The 24,132-nt window shown below is 38.9% G+C and overlaps 1 protein-coding gene across 1 annotated transcript in view; it reads left to right on the plus strand.

Moving 5' to 3' along the window:
* ATRX (ATRX chromatin remodeler) overlaps positions 1-24,132 on the plus strand; it is a 131,945-nt gene that overhangs the window by 100,768 nt on the left and 7,045 nt on the right. The window contains exons 26-32 of the mRNA XM_063432062.1: positions 1,978-2,143; positions 5,461-5,567; positions 5,726-5,834; positions 5,936-6,113; positions 7,308-7,502; positions 15,538-15,687; positions 17,597-17,728. Of these exons, the coding sequence (XP_063288132.1) occupies positions 1,978-2,143; positions 5,461-5,567; positions 5,726-5,834; positions 5,936-6,113; positions 7,308-7,502; positions 15,538-15,687; positions 17,597-17,728 (1,037 nt within the window). The remainder of the gene's footprint in view (positions 1-1,977; positions 2,144-5,460; positions 5,568-5,725; positions 5,835-5,935; positions 6,114-7,307; positions 7,503-15,537; positions 15,688-17,596; positions 17,729-24,132) is intronic.

Raw genomic sequence — 24,132 nt, forward strand, 5'->3', positions numbered from 1 at the left:
TAAATGATTTTACATTTGCAGGGAGACTGCCTGTCAGCACAGACAGTCCCCCTGCAGGCAGACACTAGGACACCTATTGTGACCATGTGGTCGCCCTGTTGGGCGATCACATGGCCACAGGGGTCCTAATTCGCCATGGGGAGACTGTCTGGGCTGCAGGCAGTCTCCCCACAACGGGAGCGCCGCCGGGGGAACGACGGCGATCGGGTAAGTACATTTTAAATTAAGGACGGTTCAGGACCGTCGTTGGTCGGCAATGGGAAAATGCCGATGACGGTCCTGAACCGTCCCGCGTCCTTAAGGGGTTAATGCTGAAAGATTGTATATTTTCCTCTTTGGGTCCATGGTATTAAATCCCAGTTGAGCTGCTGGCATCTACTAAATGTGGTAAGAACTCTGTGCTACCTAGCATGTTTGGTGCAATGCCATCATGTTTTGCTGGAGGTCCACTGATCTCCATCTGAGCTCTGCTTGATGCAGTACACTGAATAGTGCATTACTGGCTTTGCTACACCAGAGTTCATGACTGGTGTGGCGAAACCAACCTCGCCACTGGGCCCTGGAGAAGCCTGTTTGCTAGCCTCCTACCTGCTGACTATGGCCCCTGGGTTATTTGGGGCATATTGTACTGTATATTGCTGCTACTGGCCCTTTTAACAGCATCTATGGACATATTGGGACTTTTGGGACTACTGTCCCTTTAAGACTGTGATACATATTCTAGTGTACTGCCTGTAATATTATATGTGTATTAAGTTTAACCTGGGATATGTATGCAGCATTCATCTGATTGTTCGGTAGAATCACTCCATTTATTATATTGAGTGAAACTACCGAACAACCAGACCACCCAGGAATAAGTGTGCCTCCAATTACAGTTTGCAACAATGTTGCAAACGGGTAATTGGCAATCAGTGTAATGTATTCTTTGTCCTCTGGGTGGCCGCCATTCGGGAAACAAACACGTGGCGGCGGCCATCTTAAACTACCGAACAGCGGTGTTTTCCCGTCGAGTGTCTGGAACTAAAATCGGACACTTGACTAGGCAAACACCGCTGAGACCTCCATACTTCCAGAAATTCGTATGGAAACTACCGAATGACCCACCGTTCGGTAGAAAGAACCCCATAAACAAGGGAATTCATTCAAACCCTCTCCAGGCTCTATAACACAGGCAATTCGCCTGTTTTCATTCCCTTGTTTGTGACCGACCGCAGGGCCAAAATGCATGGAACTGTTTTCGGATACTTTACCCATGCGGTCGGTCAAATCTTTGGAACCCCATATCTCACGAACCATTCATCCGAATTACTTGAATTTTGGATATGTTGTCCCCCTGAATAAGGGCTATCCAGCGATGCTGGATTTAAAGGTGTACCCCCGGGTTTTGGGGTACATCCAGAACTTGGCTGAAAAAGTGTACCGGATAATTGAGTTTAATGTTATCTGAGGGGAGGGGATGTGTGGGCTGAACCATGTATGTGATTGGTTATTTTATGCCTCCCCCTGGGTGTGGCCTGTATGTGGATTAGTGTAATAAAAGCCAGGCTGGATGAGCCAGTCCAGAGTTCCTGTTTTAACCTCAAAGTGATGTGTCGTCTCATTATTGGGGGAAGGATTTATTGTATGCTGTTCCAGTTGACTGCTAGGGGTACAAGCCTATTCGTATGGTTCCTATTCAATGGTCTACAGCATTCATACGCTTGGGAGAATTTAAAGGTTTCTTGGATTCGGTGATTATGGTGTCTGCCAGAGTGCTTGGAGTCCTCAGGAAGCACTAGGAGCATCCTTTAACGGAGGTACCAAGTCGGGGTGCCAGGTGATCCGTTACAACTGGTAATTGCAGTTGTTTTTAAAAGAGTTCTTTGTGTAATGCCAAAAAAAGAAATTAAATGCAAATACAGCATCTTGTTTTTAAACACTTCGTATGTATTTATATGAGAGACTTTTTCTTACCTATTTCTTTATCTACTACAGGCAAAACTTTGGCCGCCTCGAATCCAGGAAGTCCAGCTGCAGCTGCTGGCGCTGACTGGTATAAAGAATTTGTAACTGAAGCAGATGCTCAGATCTTGGAACACTCTGGGAAGATAACAATCTTATTCGATGTTCTCCGCATGGCAGAGGTGTTGGGAGACAAAGTGTGAGTTCTGTTGCTTGTACACTAATATTTATTTGTATACATCTTTAAGTAATTCTCTTCCTGCCTCTTATTGTTATCTAGTATTATACTATTGAAGAGGGACACTGCTACACCTGTCTTTTCAGATAGCCATAGTGACATATTTGTCCTTTTACAAGCTTATAATCTTATTTTAATAGAACTGTTCTAGGTAAATGCTATCTGAGTACACAATGGTTTAAGGGGCACAATCTTGATGAAAATATTCATAATTAGTGGCATACCTGGGGGTGGGAGTGAGGGAGGGGTTTAGAACATGTCCGTATTATTCAATTTCTTTCCAACGTCTTTTTAATACTCAGTGGCATCCTTACTCATTAAAGGAACACTATAATGTTAGGAATACAAAGCTGTATTTTTAACACTATGGGTCCCTCTTCTCCCATCCCCAGTAGCAAATAAAGGGTTAGTAATCCTTTAAACATTTAACTGATTCCAGCATCGATGGGGGCTAATGCACTTGCACATTAGGCCTCCCCATAGAAATGTGTTGAATCAATGATTTCCTACAGGGTTTTTCAACACATTTGTCTTCCTCATGCAAAGCGTGAGGGAATCCAGCATCGTTTCAGAGTCTGGTAGACAGCCACCTAACCCTGAAAGGTAAACATTGCAGTTTCTCTAAATTTGCAATGGCTTACATTGCAGCGTTAAAGTGAAATTATTAGGAATCATTTAAGTTGCCTTAAATTGCTTCTATATACTTTCAATAGACCATACATCATGAAGATACATGGTATATAAAATATAAAGGTTTACTTACTCACTTTCCCACTGTTCCAGCGCTGCAATATTCATGCTTCATGGGTATTACTCTTCATCCACATCTGAACCGCCCTCCACCTCCTCTTTTTTTTAAATTGCCCTGCTTGGTACCCATCCTCAAGCGGATCAAATCTCATCAGTGACCGTGCCGTGCTAAATTGTTTGGGGCATGACGGGTGTTTTTTAAGGGAACAGGGACACTGTAGTGTCAAGCTCAAGAAGTGCCAAATAGTGTCCCTACATTGGGTGATGGCACTTGAAATTCAGAAAATGTATCTAGCACCTCACAATTGTTTCAAAACCCACTACTACCTACTAAATGCTTTGACTTACCGTAGGTTGTTACTGTGCAAAAACAAAGAATTTCGGAAAAGTTTCAGATTAGCTAAACTGAATTATTTTATTTCTGAACAGTGCATATACACATTTTAATTATCTATACCAGCGATTCCCAATTGGTTTTCCACGGAACCCTAGAGAACACAATCAGGGTTCCGCCAAAATTTCGGAAAACAAAATGGCCGCCTGCCTCAATTATCGTGGTGGCCATTATTGCGGCATGCAGAGCAGTGATGCCGGAGCCATAATATGACATCACTCCAGCATCACTAAAGAGGTGCACGAGGGAGCTGAGCAGGAAGATTACTGCTGCCCACACGCCAGCTGCTTAGCCCAGCAGCCCCACTGGACCCTAGGGCAATAAACATGCCAGCGAAATGTAAAAATATAGTGTGTGTGTGTCTGAGTCTGATAAGGAGTTTGTGTGTGTGTGTGTGTGTGTGTGTCAACGAGTGTGCCATTGTATATCAGTGTGTTTGTGGGTGCAAGTGTGTGTGTATGTCACTGCGTATCTGTGGGTGCAAGTGTGTGTGTATGTCACTGCGTATCTGTGGGTGCAAGTGTGTATGTATGTCACTGTGCGTATCTGTGGGTGCAAGTGTGTGTGTATGTCACTGTGCGTATCTGTGGGTGCAAGTGTGTGTGTATGTCACTGTGCGTATCTGTGGGTGCAAGTGTGTGTGTATGTCACTGTGCGTATCTGTGGGTGCAAGTGTGTGTGTATGTCACTGTGCGTATCTGTGGGTGCAAGTGTGTGTGTGTCACTGTGCGTATCTGTGGGTGCAAGTGTGTGTGCAAGTGTGTGTGTCACTGTGCGTATCTGTGAGTGCAAGTGTGTGTGTGTGTGTGTGTGTGTGTATGTCACTGTGCGTATCTGGGTGCAAGTGTGTGTGTCGCTGTGCGTATCTGTGGGTGCAAGTGTGTGTGTGTATGTCGCTGTGCGTATCTGTGGGTGCAAGTGTGTGTGTCGCTGTGCGTATCTGTGGGTGCAAGTGTGTGTGTGTATGTCGCTGTGCGTATCTGTGGGTGCAAGTGTGTGTATGTCACTGTGTATCTGTGGGTGCAAGTGTGTGTGTGTGTGTGTATGTCAGTGTTATCTGAGTGTGTATTTGTGTTTATAAGTCACTGTTATCGGAGTGTCTGTATTTGTGAGTCATTGTGTGTCTGTCTGTGTCAGATATATATATATATATATATATATATTATTCACACACACACTGGCGCACATACTTTGGTGCACACAATTTGAGGCACACACACACACACACACTGTGTGTCAGTGTGTGTATCTGTTTGCCACTGTGTGCCAGATAGTTACACACACCCGGGACCTACAAAGAACTACAGGTGGCAGGGGTGTGGGGGAGTCTCCACATGTTCATAGGGTTCGGCTGATCTATACATTTTAGAGAACATTACAGGTCCACAATAACATGTATTTATTTGGGAGCACTGAAGGCAGTTGTTTTTTTTTTTTTCCATACTATACATTTTTCTATAGTGTTTTCAAAAGTATAATCTAGTTGGAGGAAGTGAGGAACGTTGCAGTATAGTGTGTGACAAGCTTTCAAATAATGGCTTTAATCTATTCTAGTTTTAATGTATCCTTAGTTTCAATCTTTTTATTGTCCTGGAGCAGTTTGATACACTTTGAATATATGTAGTTACTTGCATGACATTTAATTTATGAAACGTATGAAAAGAAAATTAATTAAAATATACAGCGAAATACACTAAAGTAATCTTGACGCGCTCTCTTCTTTATAGGTATTAGGGCTCGGAATTATTTCGATAGTTTCACTATATTCTTTAGCAGTATTGGTTGTGAAGTTTTTATTTAAAGATAAATTAATATGCTCAATTAAGAGATTATACATAAACATTTAATATACTGTTTAAAATGGTTTGAGATCTGTAACGCTGCTTTATTTTTATAGATACTGTAAACATCAAAAATGCTTTTAATTGTCTTGATTGCCTCATTGAATCACTACTAAAATAAGTACAATGTGTACAATGCCCTTCAGATAGATTTCCGGCCTTTTGAAGATATCACTAAATGTTTTGTGTATTGCCATAATCCTGTTTATTTCAAATTACTTTTTTTTCTTTCTTCAGTGACTTTGTCCTGGTTATTGTAATCACCATTTTTATTTTTCCTGTTCCAATTGTAGTTTAGTTTTCAGCCAGTCGTTAATATCTTTGGATTTGATAGAAGATTTCCTGGAATTGGCCAGTGCTCCCAGGGAAGAGGATGATGACAAACCCAATTTTTATAAAGGTATGCAACTTGCCATAAATCTTTCATATATATTTTATAGTAAGAATGCAAATTGACTCTAACTTGTGTATGCCCTCTAAACTAAAATGGTTAAAACACATTTATTTCACCTTGTGTTGCAGCTGATTCACAATAACTGTTTTCTTTTATCTTCCTAGGGGAAGGGAAATGGTATAGAAATATTGACTATTACCGTTTAGATGGTTCCACCTCAGCTCAGACAAGAAAGAAATGGGCAGAGGAGTTCAATGATGCCACCAATGTGCGGTGAGTAGTTTCGTAGTTTCACTGCAGATTAGTGCTGTGTGTTTATTATTTTAAGTAAACAATTGACCTTATTTTATTTTTTATTTTATTTATTTTACCAGAGGTCGTCTGTTCATCATTTCTACTAAGGCAGGATCACTTGGCATAAATCTTGTGGCTGCAAATCGTGTGATCATCTTTGATGCCTCATGGAACCCATCATATGACATCCAAAGTATCTTCAGGGTTTATCGATTTGGGCAGAACAAGCCTGTCTTTGTGTACAGGTTTTTGGCACAGGTATTTAAAGAATTTTAGTTCAAAGTGAATATTTCTTTCCTCTTGAACATTAAACAAAAGTTGTGTGAAGAAATGGACCCCAGCAATGCTTTTTTTTTTTTTTCCACCTTTTTTTTTTTTTTTTTTTTTTTTTAAATCTAAGCATTTGTGGTTTGATTCTATGAAAATAATAAACTTTATCCTTACTAAACTTGAGTAGTGTAAATATATTCCAAGATATACAATGACCAAAATGCTAGTTAAAAACAGCTTAACTTTTATAGACTTGCTTTAAAAGTAATACCATTGTAGGGTCAAAATAGGAGTATGAAAAAAGGTTTAAAAATGCCCTGTATATTTCAGGCTATATCCCTTTAAATTAAAATACCCATTCTTGAGGGATTTTATCCAGTCATTTGAAGATTTAAGGAATCTGGTAATTATTCTAGTGATGAGATGGTAGCTATGGTGTTAGCTGTAGTATCACAGTTATTAGACCTGCCCAGCAACTACTGATAAATGCAGACAAAATGTGATCTTACAAGTGAAGTGGAAGCTGTAATTAATGTTTTTGTAGTCTGTATGTAGTACAGTATGCAGTACTTGCTGCATACTGTATGAGAGAACATTTTTTGAGTGTCCTATTTCAACGTTGTGCCTTATCAAATCATTTACTAAACAAAATATCTAGAAACACAAGTTAGAGGTTAAACAGTCATATGGCAGGGTAAAAATGTTTTCTGTTTAGATTTGGCTTATGTAACTTTACCTCTGACATAGAGCTTTAAAATGCAATTATGGCTCGTTTAGGAATCCTCACACATAGTGTTGCAAAACTTTAGATATATTTAAAGTAAAACAGATACTTTTATGTAATCAATGCAGCAGTCTTCTATTTTCAAAAGTATCTCTGGTGAGACCAAAACAATATAAAAGTGGAGAAGACAAGACAATTTAATTCACACATCTATTGCACTTAACTAAAAAAATAAAAGGATATTAAAAGTATATTGCAATTTCACCAGAACATGGTCTAAATGCCATATGTGTTTCTGTCATATTTTGTTTTCACTATTTTTATTGTATTTATTTTTTTAGCTTAAGGTTATATATTTTTAATTTAAAATACTTTCAGGATTAAAATGTTGGCAGGGTGGACTAATCGAATATGTAATTACAAAATAAATTTTAAAAAATAGTTTTTTTCTTTACAAGGGTACCATGGAAGAAAAGATCTATGATCGACAAATTGCCAAGCAGTCATTGTCATTTAGAGTTGTTGATCAGCAACAGATAGAGCGGCACTTCACAATGAATGAATTGACAGAACTTTACACCTTTGAGCCAGATCTTTTGGACGACCAAAATCCTGAAAAGAAGAAGAAGCGAGAGACACCAGTGCTGCCCAAGGTAAGCGCTGCAACAGTTTCCCCGACATCTTTTGCTCTTCTGAATAAGTGGAATTATCTTCTTTTCATTGATTTTGAGAAGTACTTTCTATACTAATGCTTATTAGTGGTACTGTACGCAGACATAAAGTTTAGTTTTATTTATTTGTAACTGGTATTGTAGGATTTTTATTTTTGTCAATGTGTGCTTTTAACAAAGATTTGTCTGGTATTTTCTTTTCTATCTATGGAAATTTTATACATTAGAAGTCATGCTGCCCTTTGTGGCAATTTAGAAATCTCTCCTACTGTCAAACACTATTATTGTCTTTTTTTTTTTTTTTTTGCATTTACTACATAGTATTTAGTCAGGTCTCCAAGCTGCAAGCATTACGTTATTTTTAACTGCTCAAATGCTCAAACTGAGATTAACAAATAAACTCCCCCCCCCCCCCCCCCCCCCCCCCAAAAAAAAAGTGACACATGATACACCTCTCTGGGTAATCCATGTGTTAGATTGCAAGCTATATCAGACATATATAATGTTTTCTTGGGGCACAGCATTGTTTATATTGGCATCTCATCACACAAAAAAAAACCTGTGCTCTCCAAATAACCTTTTATGTAATATGAGTGTTTGGCACAGCACCAATGTTGGATGGCCAGTTTTGTAATGACCCTCCAAGTACATTTCACTGTTATTGAAAGAAATGAGGAGATAGGGCATTGCAGTGCTTCTGGCATGGTTTTGATAACACTTATATAGAACGGCAGGCGTGTTCTCTGGTGAACTTAGTAGACACCAGAAGCGAGACTCTCTTCCAACATTAGGTGCATTATAATAAACACCAAAAGCTTTCATGTGTGTCCACTGAAAAGAAGAGGTGTATCAGAACCTGGACAAAAACAACATTTTGCAGAAGCAGTGCGAGCTACCAGACGTCTGCTGTGCATATTCCAAGAGTAATTCTTTCCTTTTCACATCAGAGATTCTTTGAAAGGTAACCCGCTACCCTCTCCTATTACCCCTCCTCCCCTTCCCTTCAAACACACACACTTATCCAGCACAGATCTTTCCCACAGACAAAGAATGCCAGAGAACCTAGTGTGAACTGAAGCTTGACTTGAATATTATATGACTTGCACGTTAGAATAATGGCTTTTCCTTCAGAGTGGAAACACGTCCCTTTTCAAGGAGAGATTGATTGGATGTCTTACCTTGCAGATCATATTTAAGCTAGAAAGATAAGATTTAATGAAGTAAACAAGTTTTTTTTTTTTTAACCTCTTTCACTGGTAATGCTGTTACAGTGCTTTCTTTGCCCTCTTCCCCATTAATAGAATGCTTTCGAAGCAGACCACCAACAATGACCTTGCAGCTGTCGGGAGAGTTTTAGGGGGCAAGTTGATATTGCTACAGCCAGCAAAACACATCTTAGGCAGAACCTTTGCATTCCTCAGCACAGAGACTTTCAACACTAGCCCTGTGGCACACACCAGGCTCTTTCTTTTTTTTCCCCCTCTCTTAATTGCAGCTGAAAATGTTTTACTTCTCAACATAACATTATTTTTTATGTTCTTATGTTTGTTCTTGAACAGGAATCTTATGTGCATTCAATTTTCTTTTTCTTTCAAGTACAATTTATCACTGTCCACCTGTATTACTTAAAAGTAACCTAATTTGTGCCAGAGGATATAGCTGTACCATTGAGCTCATTGTTCCATACCACGGAGACATGGGCAGGAAACTAGTGCTATTTTGCGAAGTATGTTCAGATTGTGCCGGACTGAAACATAGGCTTTAGATGCAGAAAGCAAAGGCAACTTTATTTCGCTTTGCAACCCAATCAAATTGTCAAGGCTTTTCTTTACGGACAGACTAACCATGTAACATTTTTAGCATTGCAAACAAGGGTGGATGAATGTACAGATAATTAAGAGTGAAGACATGTTTAATTGAGTTAGAAGTAGTCTTTATTTCAAACAATAATTGCTGGGCACAGCTGCTTCCATACCAGTTTCTGGTGATTGGAAACTTGGCTCGTGGAGCCTGAAACTAGTTGGAAAACCACAAATACTTGCACTGGGTTATTAAAATTATTTCACTCAGGTTGAGGGGTGTTGTACCTCCCCCCCGCGCCCCCCCCCCCCCCCCCCCCCGTCTCAACATCCTTCCGATAGTTAATCTTCTTAATGTGTGATTAAAGTACTGTCAGAAATATTTTCTCATCTTTAAGTGTTTCAGTTCTCTGGTTGTTAATATTCATTATTTTTTATATATATTTATATATATATATATATATTTTTTTTTTTTTTTTCGTTGTCTTTTATATAATGTTTCACTTTAAGTCCCTATCCGCATTGTTAGATGCTTCATCATAACTTAAAAAATAAAAATACATCAACTGCCACTAGACTGATTGTAAATGTATGTGCATGACATAATTGTAACTAAAATAGAAAAAATAGTTTTGTTAGCGTTTTACAGGAAAAATAAGTTCACGTATCCTTACAGTAGTTCATATTCTAATTTTGCTAGAATGTTTTCATCTACGCACTAACCAGCAACTTAACTTGGCTAGAATAATGCATGCATAACAATATACTTCTTAGAAATAATTTTTCAATTGTAGTTTAATTGTTGAGAGACAGAGCTTGCTGTGCTGAGTGACTGCTTATTCTTCTCATCAGATTGTGGTTGATTATTTTTCTTGTAATATCTCAAAATAACTCACTCGGCAGTGCCTATGAATCCTAAAAATATGAAAAATTGGAATCCATTATTTCAAAAGACCACCTGTTCCAGACCGGCGGTCTGTTTTGCATGACCTAGCGTCCCATTTCAGAGACTTGGTGATTTTCATCCTCCCCACCATCAATTTCTTACTAGCCTAACCCTAGGATGCTGAAGTATTGGATGCTCAAATTTCAGCCCCACATTTGTTCTGTGCGGGAACAATCTTTCCTCTTTCTTTTTTTCCCATGCTACTATATGCAACTTATTAACGTATTATTTCCAAGCTGATTATCCGGCATTTCTGTGTATGTAGTTAATGCTGTCTAATACCAGGCTTAATGTAAACAGGTGGAATCCATGTGCCCAACCTCCATATTATGCGACATATTTGGATTAATTTTTTTTGGGGTGGAGTGTAAGAGGGGGAGGGACAGCTTTAGGAGGGCTGAGAGAAATCTTGATACTTTGCCATTATCCCTGCAAAACAAAATAAATACTCGTGCTGATAATAAAACCTAAACAAGGATAGTGCCTGTTTATCTGTTTTTTTGTTTTTTTAAATTGTTTAACAATTTTTTATTCAATTTTTGACAATGGAGAATAGTGCACACACTACCTCTCTGCTGCTTGTGAAGTTTATTATAGACCCTGCTCTGTGCCCTCACTAAGGAACTTGCCATACACCCGTTATCTTGTAGTAATACACGAACGAGAGTCATGATCCTAAAGAAACAACTGCTGTAATAGTTTGCTTAAATGACCAAGTTTCAGAGCTGTACTGAGGCACTAGTCTCTGGACAATATTAAGTAGACTGCACCATCTTCCTTATTAACTAGAATCTCAAAAACAAAATATACAGTCATACACTTTTTTTCTGCCACTGTGATTGATTCATATGATTTAATCCTGTTCAACCCTTAGACTACAAGCTCAGATCACGAACTGTGTTAAGCAGACTACCAGACACTTTTCTAGATTGGTGATGCTGGATCTATTAACAGTAGTATGTGTACTATTTTAACTTGTGCCCCATTTTCTCTGTGCCCATTGTTCAATGTTAACATTGAAATTATTTTTGAAAGACACCATAATTACCCTGTTTTGACTAATTATGGTCGTGTCTATTACTTTATTTTTAACCTTTTTCTGTCTATAGCATTTGAATAGACATAGACTCTATAATTTAACACAAAACTGTGTGGTATAAGAAAAAATGCTGTTTTTAATCATCTTTATTAACCTGCTGTAACAAGTAAAAGAAAAAATATTTCTTACAAACCTAGACAATGTAAGTAATGCAGAAGTGTTATTCTGTGTGACACCAAATGAGAAATCTGTACTTCATCCTTTTAATTGTACAAATGTTCATGTACATATGCTTTTCAATCCCCCATGCCGAACTGCTGAATTCCAAGAGTGCGTTGGTTGTTTTAATAATGTACAGAAATGTTTTCGAAGTGTTATCTACATCTACGCACACCGTATTAAAATAAATATTTTTGTCCTGTAACAAAATAGTTTTAAATGGATGCACTTGATGTAAGAGGGGTACATTTTGATTGACCAAACTTGGGAAATATGGAAAATATTGTAGCTCTGTTCATTAAGATTCAAATGTGCAATGGTACTTTAATCCTTTGCATAGTGAAGTTGGAACCTAGCTGAAGATATTATTGCGGAAATGTTGGTGCTCGGACAAGTAAATCTATATAAGAAAAACAGATATGGGGATACGGCTGTGGAATCTAAAAAGAACATACACAAAACATAGTTTAGTACAATTTTAACAAATGTGCGCTGTACAAAAATGCACTCACAAGAAGTAGACTTATTATGCACTCAAAGGGTGCCTCCCCGATGTAATTGGGGGGCTATGGATTCCTCTCCGCAGGAAATCAGGACCACGAATGGCAGTATAAAATAGCAGCTCTCCTTATAAATCAAATAAAAATGGTGAAACAGTCTACGCTGGGGACACCCTAAGTTACCCAAATATAGTTGTCCAGATATATCAGCGAAAATACCTTTCGACCAAGTAACGGAATTACCTGTCGGTACCTCTAAGGTACGCTGAAGCAGACGAGTTATTTAGCAATATGTTTATCGTAGTTCATTCATTAATGCCTAACGTATCACTATGTTCGTCAAAAAAAAAAAAAATTATGTGCAATTTCTCTATGCCACTGTTTTACCCATATACGTTTCAATATAAATGCACGCTGTTGTGGCGTATGTAATTCAGATGTAATCACCTGCACACCAAAAATAAAGAATTCAAAAAAAAAAATGGTGAAACAGCAGTAGTTGTGGTCTTACGCGTTTCGTCCCACACTTGTAACTTCCTCAGAGACCATCAAATCAAAGTAAATTACAGATGGTTATACAAAGATAACAGCCTAACAATTCCCACCCCAGAGTCCCTTTAAATAGGGCTAATCCCTGAGTTCATTGGTGGTTCAGAGGGTTGTTTTCTCCTCTGTGGCCCTACTGGTTCCCTTCTTGCACTGGATAAATTTACTTTGATTTTATGGTCTCTGAAGAAGTTCCAAGTGTGAGACGAAATGCGTAAGACCACAACTACTGCTTTTTTTTTTACTAGTTTTATTTGATTTATAACGAAAGCCACTATTTTACACTACCATCCGGAGTCCTGATTTCCTGCTATCCTGCATACAGCGGAGAGGGATCCATAGCTCCCCCAATTACATCGTAGGAGGCAGCCTTTGAACGCATGATACATCTACATCTTGTGAGTGCATTTTTGTACATTACACATGTTTTGCTTGTAGTCTGGTCTAAAGATCATTACCTGGGAAGTGATCCTTGGGAGGCTGTCCTCTTGATTTACCTGATAAGTATATTGCATACTTATTTCACACTATTCACACGTGATTGTGGTGATAGTATTGTTTTATTTTCTAAAGTAAATATATATACAGTCTTGGCTGTATGCCCCTCAGATTCACAATTTTAATGTCTTACATAATTTTCCCTTTTTATTTTAGGCAAAATACATCAACCCACATTCACCAAGTTTCTGTAAATTATGCCATAGCTCTTTGGAAGGGTATGGGTTAATAGATACGTGCTAAGTCTGGCTATCTTCCCTGGTGCTGGCAGATTATATATGACAGGTTTTATAATTGAGAGTTGGCAGCTTATCACCAATCTCAAAAATGTAATAAAAATGCAGCTTTGAAACGTTAGCTTTATATGTGGGTTTTGTTTTTTTTGCCAAGTTGTGTAATGTAGATCACAAAAACTGATAGTGTTACTCCAATTTTAATAATGGTATGTACTTGCTAAGCACTGAGTTTGCTTTCTTCTGTTATGTTGATTGGATGCAGGGGCCGCTGTAGACCTGTTGATCACATTGTATATGGGGCATATAGTGAATATTGCAGCTATGAGCTGAAAGGAATTGATGGAACGTAAAAATGACACGGGTGATGATAGGTCTGAGCAAAAGCACATAAGTCACAAATCTGGGTAAATGTGCTCAATTTGACAGCCCAGTCTTTAGTTTCTGTTTGCCTATTGTTCTGATAGGTATCTGTGTTTTCTGCTTATTTCCGAATATTCATATTGTATGTGGCAGTACTGTCATCGTAGGTTTATCTTCTGTACCAAAAGAGGGATTGCTTGAAATACAGATTAAGCTGCTTCTGAGACATTCAGTTATGCAGTCCTTGATTGTGCAACAAATCTCGAGTTTCATTACCTGACATGACCCTGCAGTCTTGTTTATATATTGAATCATATTTTTTGATAATTAGAGCCAGCAAGTTTAACGATCTGAGGAATAGTGCAGAGGATAAAAAAAATACAACCAGGTCGCAATACTAAAAGAAATGATCCATGGAGTGGTCAATAATATGTTTGGACCCACTCCATTCAGTTATAATCACTGATGTACTTGACAGCTATTTGGCAAGCAACACAACTATTGTAGTAATCTTGTCCTGTGAGTTATGTTTAGTGCTCTGGCTGGTGAAGTGGTTCAGATGGGATTCCAGGAGTTATTCTTAGTTTTTTGGCATTATATTGTGCCAAATTGTTACGTTGAATTTTATTTAGTGGTCAGTGTACAAGTTAGTGTCTTGGTCTGTCTGAATCCATATGTGTATGACTAAATATGTATTGTAATGTAGCTGGTGACCAAAATAGTACCAGTGGTTATGGTTATGTGCACATGCAAACACGCACACTTTTTTTTTTTTTTTTGGATCAAATCTTTTTGGAAGTGGTTTGACAAGAAACAGAGCTCTTCTCCGCACCTAAAGCGCAGCTTCTCTGCAGCTGCACAGATAATGCCAGAAGTTACACGTCTGCTTTATCCGCATGAAGCCTAACTTTATATGGTGGTTTATGGGTCACAGATACCCACATTTGATCTTAAATTGTAGTTTGCATGCCTTCTAAAGTCAGTTTAATTGTGTTTTCAGAGGGTTACACTGAATAAACAGATTTGTTTCTAGAGGCCGTTCCTGGTCTTTCAGAGGTAATGTCAGTCAGGAATTGGCCCCTGGATTTAGCGAGTTGGAGGTTTGTTAGCAGGCTAATTGGTTTGTTTTAAAGCAAGGCTCGCTATGTACACTGCCAAAGGGAAAATTGTTAAATAACTTGCAGACCAGGAGCTCTTCTCTCATCCATGTGTGAGATGTGATTAGATGAAATTAAACCTGTATAGGCCCCCACTCAGCAGGAGAGGGCTTCATTTTGTGCGACTGTAATTCCAAAGGTAGGTTGGCATATGAATGGTGGACTTGTCATATGTGACTGGGTAGGTCAATGGTAATAGTGGTTTTTTTTTGTATGCTGCTGGGTGTGCAGGAGAATATGAGTTGGATAGGTAAATTTGACTAGGTTAATGCATTTACTGGTCGATGTATTGAAAGTGAATGGAAGCTGGGAGATGTACTAGGTGGCTCTAGGTAACGGCTGGAAATAGATTGGAGTCATGTGTAAGGTGGATGAAAGAAAGCTTTATCCTTGTCATAATTTCTTCACCCAATGCACATCAGCAAAAAAAAAGAAAATTTTTTACTTCGGGCATGCACTTGCAAACCCACTCAGTCTTTCCTAATTCATTGACAGATTTAAAGTCAAGTTAATGAACATAAATGGCACCAGGTTGCCTTGTAGCGCAAATACTTGTGTTATAGTATGGTGAAACAAAATTAGTTCTGGGTATTGCTGACGAAAGCCAAGGGCACTGTGAGTATTGATCTCTTACTCATAGCCATTACTGATTCTTTTAGATATAGATGTATTATTTGCCTAACCATTCTAATAGCTAGACCTGCTTTGCTTCACCAGGATACTGTGCTTGCTGAAATGCTGCAAAACAGGAAGGAGCAGATTGTGACATACCATGAACACGACTCTCTTCTGGACCATAAAGAGGAAGAGGCTCTATCAGAGGAGGACAGAAAGGCAGCTTGGGCTGAATATGAAGCAGAAAAGAAGGTTGGGCCTATATGAAACACTTAAATAATTATCAATCTTTATATTGTCAGTGTGTGTTTTTGCAAGTAATGTATTCTGTGGGATTAATACACATGTTCATTTAGATTATATAATGCACATCAAACAAATATTACATGTGTGAATGATATAGCCCTATAAATGCATATTTTTGAGCTCTCTAAGAGCATCGGTAAGTAGAAGTAGTGGTCCATGGTTTAAGCCTGGCAGTCTAAGAGGGGCACAGAGATTTCTAATCTTGTGTGTCATTTTCTTCTTTTTTTTTTTTTTTTTTAAATTTGATGCCTACTTTTGTTACATTTGGCTAAAACGGAATCATTTTAATATTAAAATATGTTTCCACTCTTCCACCATTATAGTGTGCCCTGATCAGGGTTGGGCTAATTACAGGAGCTAGATAGCCATGTTTTATAACATCTTCACCGGTCTTAATAACCCTTTTGTATCTACTAACAAAATTAAAAACAATTAAACCAGCTGATATATTCTACAGTAGAAATTATTGCTTATTACTTAATTTTCTAGGTTAGACATTGTAAGATGTTTGTGGAATTTAGCCAGTGAAAGGTTGTATCAATAATCAGAATTCTGCTTTGGTTTTGCTGTGGATATTTATTTACCGTATGCCACATATTTGGATGGTTTACCCGTACAATCACCTTTCCATAGATACCAGTTAAAGAAAGAAGGCCCAGGCACATCAATGCTCTAGTCATGGTCTAGCTAAGCACTTATTTGGCGAATGTGAATTGAGTGCAGTTCCTTTTGTTTTTAATGTGATCGCCTTTAGAATAGAACACATATGTAGCACTTAAATGAAAAGATCACATCGTAATTTGTCATATTGGCTTAATTCTGGCATCCATTTTATGTATTGCTCCACTTACATTTTTAGTATATGTACATGACTTTTCTGCTTTCCTGTTGTCTGGCATACACTTTTTTTTTTTTTTTTTTTTTTTTAAAGTCTGTTATGGACTTAAATGTTTTTATGTGAAATGTTACCTTAGGTGGCATCTGCAGACTACTGGTAACTTTCAAATACAAGAATTTAGTTGTTACATTACATAAACTCAGTGGAACTACTATTTGCCTTCACCATAGGTTTTAGATCCCTGTTTGTAGAATGAAGTTGTAGCAGTTTTTAAATGTGTGTGTATGGAATTGTGTTTGTGGGGTCTGAAAAATAAAACTAAATGTAGACATCCACAGCACTGTTATAGTTCTATGCTGGAACTTTTTGGCTCTTACCATCATTCTAGTAAATCTGGACCAAATATATCCCTTGCACTTCTTAGCATAGAAAAGGAGGAGAAACCGAAACAATATTTTGTATTGTTTGAGTGATATGTATTTTAATTTTGTGAATGGTTTCACTGCTAGCAATGATGGACCTTGTGTTATCCTATGCTCCAATATTGGTAATCAAATATAGCCAGGTACTGGCAGACTCTGCACAATTTTATTGTGGGGGGAAGCTATAGGTTTTTCACTTTCCAATTTATGGATCCAGAGAGGGACAGAAGGCAGATGTCCCCAAGCGGTTTCAAAATTGACAAGTGAATTTTATTTTTACTCATTTTCTAATAGGTAGGAAATTAAACAATATTTGTCTCTCTGCAATAAAATGTGTGTCCTGGCTGTATTTGGGTTGAACTGGATGGTTCTGTCCATTGCTAAATCTTTTGAGATACATTTTTAAATGAAAACAGAGCATTCAAAGGTAAGGTTATAGGAGATTTTCAGTGTTTATAATCTAAAGTAATTACCAGAGCTATGATGGTTCCCCTTTAAACGATGCCTGTTTGTTATTAAACAAAGCTCTAAAATAGATTTGTACAAATCGAATTAATAATAAATTTATTTCATATATTTAATTTTGTATTTAAAGGGCTTGACCAATAATTTAAACATGGCAGCTGGCGCTGGAATAAATTATGCACAGATGAATTTCAACTCACAATCTCCTTACATGCCCTTAAACTTGGGAGCATTATCTTCACTGACTAATCAGCAGCTTGAGGTAAGAAATAAAATCTCAATGTAATATTTAAGAAGCCTACGGTGTTCAAATGACAATTTACTGCATCAGTGTCCAAGACTATATAGGCAGCTTGAACAGTGAAGCAGAATCAGCCTGATTATTCCAAGGATGTCTTAGCTAGCAGATACATTTCTAACCGTTTGCAACAAACATACATTTAGGCATGGTTTTTTTAAGCAAGTAATGTTTCAGTATCACTAATTTGATCATTCCATTACATGCAGAGCCCCTATCTTGGGTAAAAGTTTTCCATTTAAACAGTGAAAATTTTAGGTATGTGCCTGATTTTTAAGATGGTTAGGATATCACACTCTTTTTAGGATATCACACTCTTTTTAGGATATCACACTCTTTTTAGGATATCACACTCTTTTTAGGATATCACACTCTTTTTAGGATATCACACTCTTTTTAGGATATCACACTCTTTTTAGGATATCACACTCTTTTTAGGATATCACACTCTTTTTAGGATATCACACTCTTTTTAGGATATCACACTCTTTTTTAGGATATCACACTCTTTTTTAGGATATCACACTCTTTTTTAGGATATCACACTCTTTTTTAGGATATCACACTCTTTTTAGGATATCACACTCTTTTTAGGATATCACACTCTTTTTAGGATATCACACTCTTTTTAGGATATCACACTCTTTTTTAGGATATCACACTCTTTTTTAGGATATCACACTCTTTTTTAGGATATCACACTCTTTTTAGGATATCACACTCTTTTTAGGATATCACACTCTTTTTAGGATATCACACTCTTTTTAGGATATCACACTCTTTTTAGGATATCACACTCTTTTTAGGATATCACACTCTTTTTAGGATATCACACTCTTTTTAGGATATCACACTCTGGTTCATGGATTGCAGGATAAAACTTACAATGAAAGGTTAAAGGAACTTAACATGTATAGCTTGGATGAAAGACGAGACGGGGGGATATGATAGAAACATTATAGAGAGAAGAGAGGAATACTATGGAGTGGGTCAAATCCACACCTAGATTCCTGAGGGGTTACAGAGATATCAAGGGGCATGAACCCCAAACACTAGGAGAGAGAAAAGACTAAAGTGGAACAGTAACACAACTACAGCCGAAGCAGTAGGGTGTCTATTCCACTAGATGATATCTCTAAATATAAGGTAAAAATAATTAATTGTGGGATATACCCTTTATTAAGCCGCTTGCGGACAAAACAGACACACAGTGATGGTGAAACACTCGTGTAAACTAGAAGTGAATTAAAAAACTAGGTGGATGCGGTATTGGATATTACCCAGTAGCAGTAAAGTTAGTAGAGAGGGATATCTGAGATATAGTATTAAGTAGATGCGGTATACCGTATGTTCTATATTCGATCAGATATTTATAACCCCCTCACCCATACATGCACGTAGGGTTTAGTAGATATCCTGGCTTTTTAAACTTAGAATGACAGTTCCTATTTTTGACTCAGTTTAGAGATACATATAATTAAGAACGGACCCACAGAGTCTCTGTGTGGACGTGTCCGTCCAGAAATGCTACTCTAAGTATACAGCAGTATGGTAGTGCGTACGGAACTGTTCAGTCGATGGGGACAAGAGTCAGAATCCATTAGTTTATATATATCTCTAATGGGTACACAATAGGAGCCTTGGTATCGAGTTAAGTCAGGTTTAGAGTATCACAGAGGCAGACGTCATGTATTGTCTAGTAGCCTCCGGATGGTAGAGGAGTAACCTGGTCCCCACTAGCCTTTATAGTTGTTCAGATCGGAACACAGATTGTGAACCCTGCTGAACAGCTGATGCTACAGGGTATGCCTGGGCAGCTTATATGGAGCACATCTATATACAGTCTCCTCCAAGGAGGTCAGCAATAATATTTGGCAATTAAAGTATATATACATATGTACAATAGTAGAAGATGTGTAACACAGCCGGTCCAGTGTTTATGTACACTTATTTAAACTGCTGCTTCGAGGCAGCCTGCCGCTAAATTGTGCAAATAAGCATTCCAGCTAGCTAAAATACCCTCACCCTCCGGTCTGACTCATGAGTATATTTGATTTCAATAAACTGCTGCTTCGAGGCAGCCTAGCGTTAAATAGTCCCCACTGTCTGACTGACTAAGGAGATATGAACTGCCTCAAAGGTCGTCTAAATATATATATGAAGGCACAAACTGCAAAGCCCCCTAGTACAATGCACTGCCAGGACTGGATATTGCTGTTGCTGATTGAGAGATTGCTTATCACTCTGGTCGAAGCCCAGTCACCCAGTCCAAAACATTAGCAGGCTTCCCCCATTATTAAGTTAGCCAAAAGCATCCCCCAGTATTAAAAACAAAATACGGCAAAAACGCTCGACGCGCGTTTCGGCGTGCTCACACGCCTTTCTCAAGAGCTACTGGCACAGCTGAGGGGAAGTGAGTATATACCGAGGCAGAACCCGCCCTCCTACCCGTGTCTTCCAATTAGCATGGTTGCAGGCGGACCGGGGGCGGGGTTACGTCTCGATATGCGTACTCGTTACTCAAAGGTTCATTCATTAAGGAATCGAAAGTCTCTAACCTATCAGTTGCGTTTGCGGTCACCATGGTGACATGCGTCGCTTTGTGATGTGCGCGCGCAGTGTCTAATAGCTGCACATAGTCCTAGGTTTTAGAGACTCGGTTCCAACATTCAGTCACCACTAGATTAGTCCTAAGGAGATAGCGAGATAGCTGAACTGACTCTCGATCTTTCTGGGGGAGTTAGTTCAAAGAGTCGATCCGCTTGTTTTATAGGGGAATATATATTGTGGTTATCCCGATCTAAATAAAAAAAAAAGGTTAGATCGCTATATCTATTCCAGATAGAATTCATTCCCGATAGGATTCCGCTTACCAGGGCAGTCACTCTAGTGGAATGCTGATGTGTGTAAATGTACCTTGCTCACTATTACTAGTGAGTTTACTGAAGTTCAAAAATGAAAAATAGAAGATAACTTTACATTTATTTTATCAATCATTTACATACGTTAACTGGTATGGTAGATTTGGCCAGAATTTACTAGAATCATTTTTCAGTAATGGACCCAAGTGTACGTAGATCTATCTAACTACTTGTCATTATCTTAGTATTTTGAACCTGTGCCAGGTGTAGGGTATATATAGTATGAAATTATTATATACAAATCAAAAGGTTATTATAATTACACATTGACAATATATACAGGTGAGGGTTTATTCTTAAACAGAATGGTTCCCTTCATTTTCTATTATTTTTATCATTATTCATGTTGACTGGAAAAGTGGTGTTTTACATATATGTGTTGCATGATTAGAGAGGTCACAGAGTTGGAGGTAGATGGATCTTGTGTAGATGGTTATATATAAGGGGAGAATGAAAAGCCTTCATTCAAGCCTTTCGGGCTCAGAGTCTTGAGTTTATAAATCCACCTACACTCCTTTTGGCGTAAGAGCTTGTCAAAATCGCCTCGTCTCTGATCGCGTTTTACCCATTCCAATCCACAAAACCTAATCCCACTCGAGACACCTTCATGAAAATTCTTCAGATGTCTGGAGATTGGGGTTTCCATGCGGTTTTTTGGGGACCTTACGTGCTCTTTTATCCGTTCCTTGAAAGGTCTGAAGGTTTTACCCACATATAGCATACTGCAACTACAAACTAGAAGGTATACCAAACCAGCTGTGTTGCAGTTGAAAAAATGGGTAATCTCAAACTCTTGTTGTCCGTCACTATCTTGGATTTTCTTTGAATCGCGTAAGATATATTTGCACGCGACACATCTGCCGCACCCGAAAGAGCCACATGGGGGATTGCGTCCTAACCATGTTGTTTTACTCTGTTTTATTGAAAAATGGCTTGGTACTAGCATATCGCGGAGGTTTTTGCCTCTACGCGCTGTGATGGTTGCTTTAGAGCTGAGGACGTCTTTCAAGTGGACATCCTTCAAAAGGATGGGCCAGAATTTCTCAATAGAGTTCTTCACTGTGTTCCAACCTGTGTCAAAAGTACCAATCATACGAATGAGTGTATTAGATGGTGTATGTTTCGGTTGGTCTAGGATAAGGTCCTCTCTATCCATTTCCAGGGCTCGTCTATATGCCTTTTTCAGACATTTATTTGGGTAACCTTTCTCGCGGAATTGTTGCCTTAGTAGGGCTGCTTTTATTTTAAAATCCGATAGATCTGTACAATTTCTGCGTATCCTTAGATATTGCCCAACTGGTATGCCCTGCTTCAGAGGCCTCGGGTGATAGCTGTCCCATCTCAAGAGTGCATTAGATGCAGTTGGCTTCTTATAGAGAGTTGTTTTTAGAGAGCCATTAGTGTTAATAGAGATGGTTATGTCCAAGAAGTTTAGTGATTGCCCCCCAAATTCTGCTGTGAATTTAAGGTTCTCCTCGTTGATATTCAGGAGGGAGACGAACTCATTGAATTCATCCTCTGTGCCCAGCCAGACAACAAAGACATCGTCTATATACCTGAGCCATGTGTGTATTTTAGGTATGTATGTTAGGAGGGTATCCGATTTCATGATTTGCGACTCCCACCAGCCCAGATGGAGATTGGCGTAGGAGGGTGCACACGCCGTGCCCATCGCTGTCCCCCTTATTTGATGGAAGAATTTATCATGAAACAAAAAGTAATTGTGGGACAAGATATACCTTAATAGTTTCAATACAAAACTTGTGTGTAGGGTATGGATTGGGCCTCTCTGATCTAGAAAGTATTTTGTGTGCTCGATGCCTCGTTCGTGGGGGATTGAAGAGTACAATGCCTCAACGTCAAGGCTACATAGTCTTGCTGAGTTGGGTAGTTGTAAATTCGAGAATAGTGATAATGCCTGTTTTGTGTCCCTGATATACGAGGGGAGTTGTTCCACAAAAGGTCTTAGTATTTTCTCGATATATAAGCTACCATTCTGTGTTAAATTGTCTACACCGGAAACGATGGGACGGCCCGGTGGATATTGAGTGTTTTTATGGATTTTGGGCAGGCAGTAGAAGGTTGCTATCCTGGGACAACGGTTCAGAATGAATGCATATTCGTCCCCGGATAGCAACCCCCCACTGCGGCCCTCATCCAGTATCTCTTTGTATTTAGACAGAAAGAGATTTGTAGGGTCAGTTTTCAGCAGGTTATATGTGTCATCATTTCCCAACACTTTCTGCACCATGTTTTCATAATCAGATGTATTCATGACCACCACATTGCCCCCCTTGTCCGCTGGTTTAATAACCAGCTGGTCATTTTCTTTCAGTGACTTCAGAGCTGTATATTCAGTTCTGGAGAGATTATCATTGGGGAAGGATTCAAAATTACTGCTATCTATACCTTCGATTTCACTCTTCACTGCTTCTAAGAATAGATCCAGGTTCCTGAAGCTAGAGAAGTTTGGAGTGAATCGGCTCTTTGGTTTCAATTTGGTATAGTCTGTATGTAAATGGACATCATTTTCGTCCAAAAGAGATACTAGTGTGTTCACCAGTGCTAGGTCTTTACAAGATAGACCGTAGGCTCTTGCTTTTTTCTCTTCGTTGATGGTGTGATATTTGTGTAAAGCTAATTTACGTACGAATAAATGTAGATCCTTGATCCAAGTGAATTTGTCGAAAACGGGCGTTGGTACAAATGACAGTCCCCTCTCCAGAACCCTAATGTGATGTATATTCAGCTCAAATGTAGACAAATTTATCACATGTTGTTTTTGTAATGGGGTTGGTGGGGCCTAGGACTATGTGCAGCTATTAGACACTGCGCGCGCACATCACAAAGCGACGCATGTCACCATGGTGACCGCAAACGCAACTGATAGGTTAGAGACTTTCGATTCCTTAATGAATGAACCTTTGAGTAACGAGTACGCATATCGAGACGTAACCCCGCCCCCGGTCCGCCTGCAACCATGCTAATTGGAAGACACGGGTAGGAGGGCGGGTTCTGCCTCGGTATATACTCACTTCCCCTCAGCTGTGCCAGTAGCTCTTGAGAAAGGCGTGTGAGCACGCCGAAACGCGCGTCGAGCGTTTTTGCCGTATTTTGTTTTTAATACTGGGGGATGCTTTTGGCTAACTTAATAATGGGGGAAGCCTGCTAATGTTTTGGACTGGGTGACTGGGCTTCGACCAGAGTGATAAGCAATCTCTCAATCAGCAACAGCAATATCCAGTCCTGGCAGTGCATTGTACTAGGGGGCTTTGCAGTTTGTGCCTTCATATATATATTTAGACGACCTTTGAGGCAGTTCATATCTCCTTAGTCAGTCAGACAGTGGGGACTATTTAACGCTAGGCTGCCTCGAAGCAGCAGTTTATTGAAATCAAATATACTCATGAGTCAGACCGGAGGGTGAGGGTATTTTAGCTAGCTGGA

The sequence above is a fragment of the Pelobates fuscus genome, chromosome 9 (assembly GCF_036172605.1).
Source record: "Pelobates fuscus isolate aPelFus1 chromosome 9, aPelFus1.pri, whole genome shotgun sequence".
Taxonomy (NCBI): domain Eukaryota; kingdom Metazoa; phylum Chordata; class Amphibia; order Anura; family Pelobatidae; genus Pelobates; species Pelobates fuscus.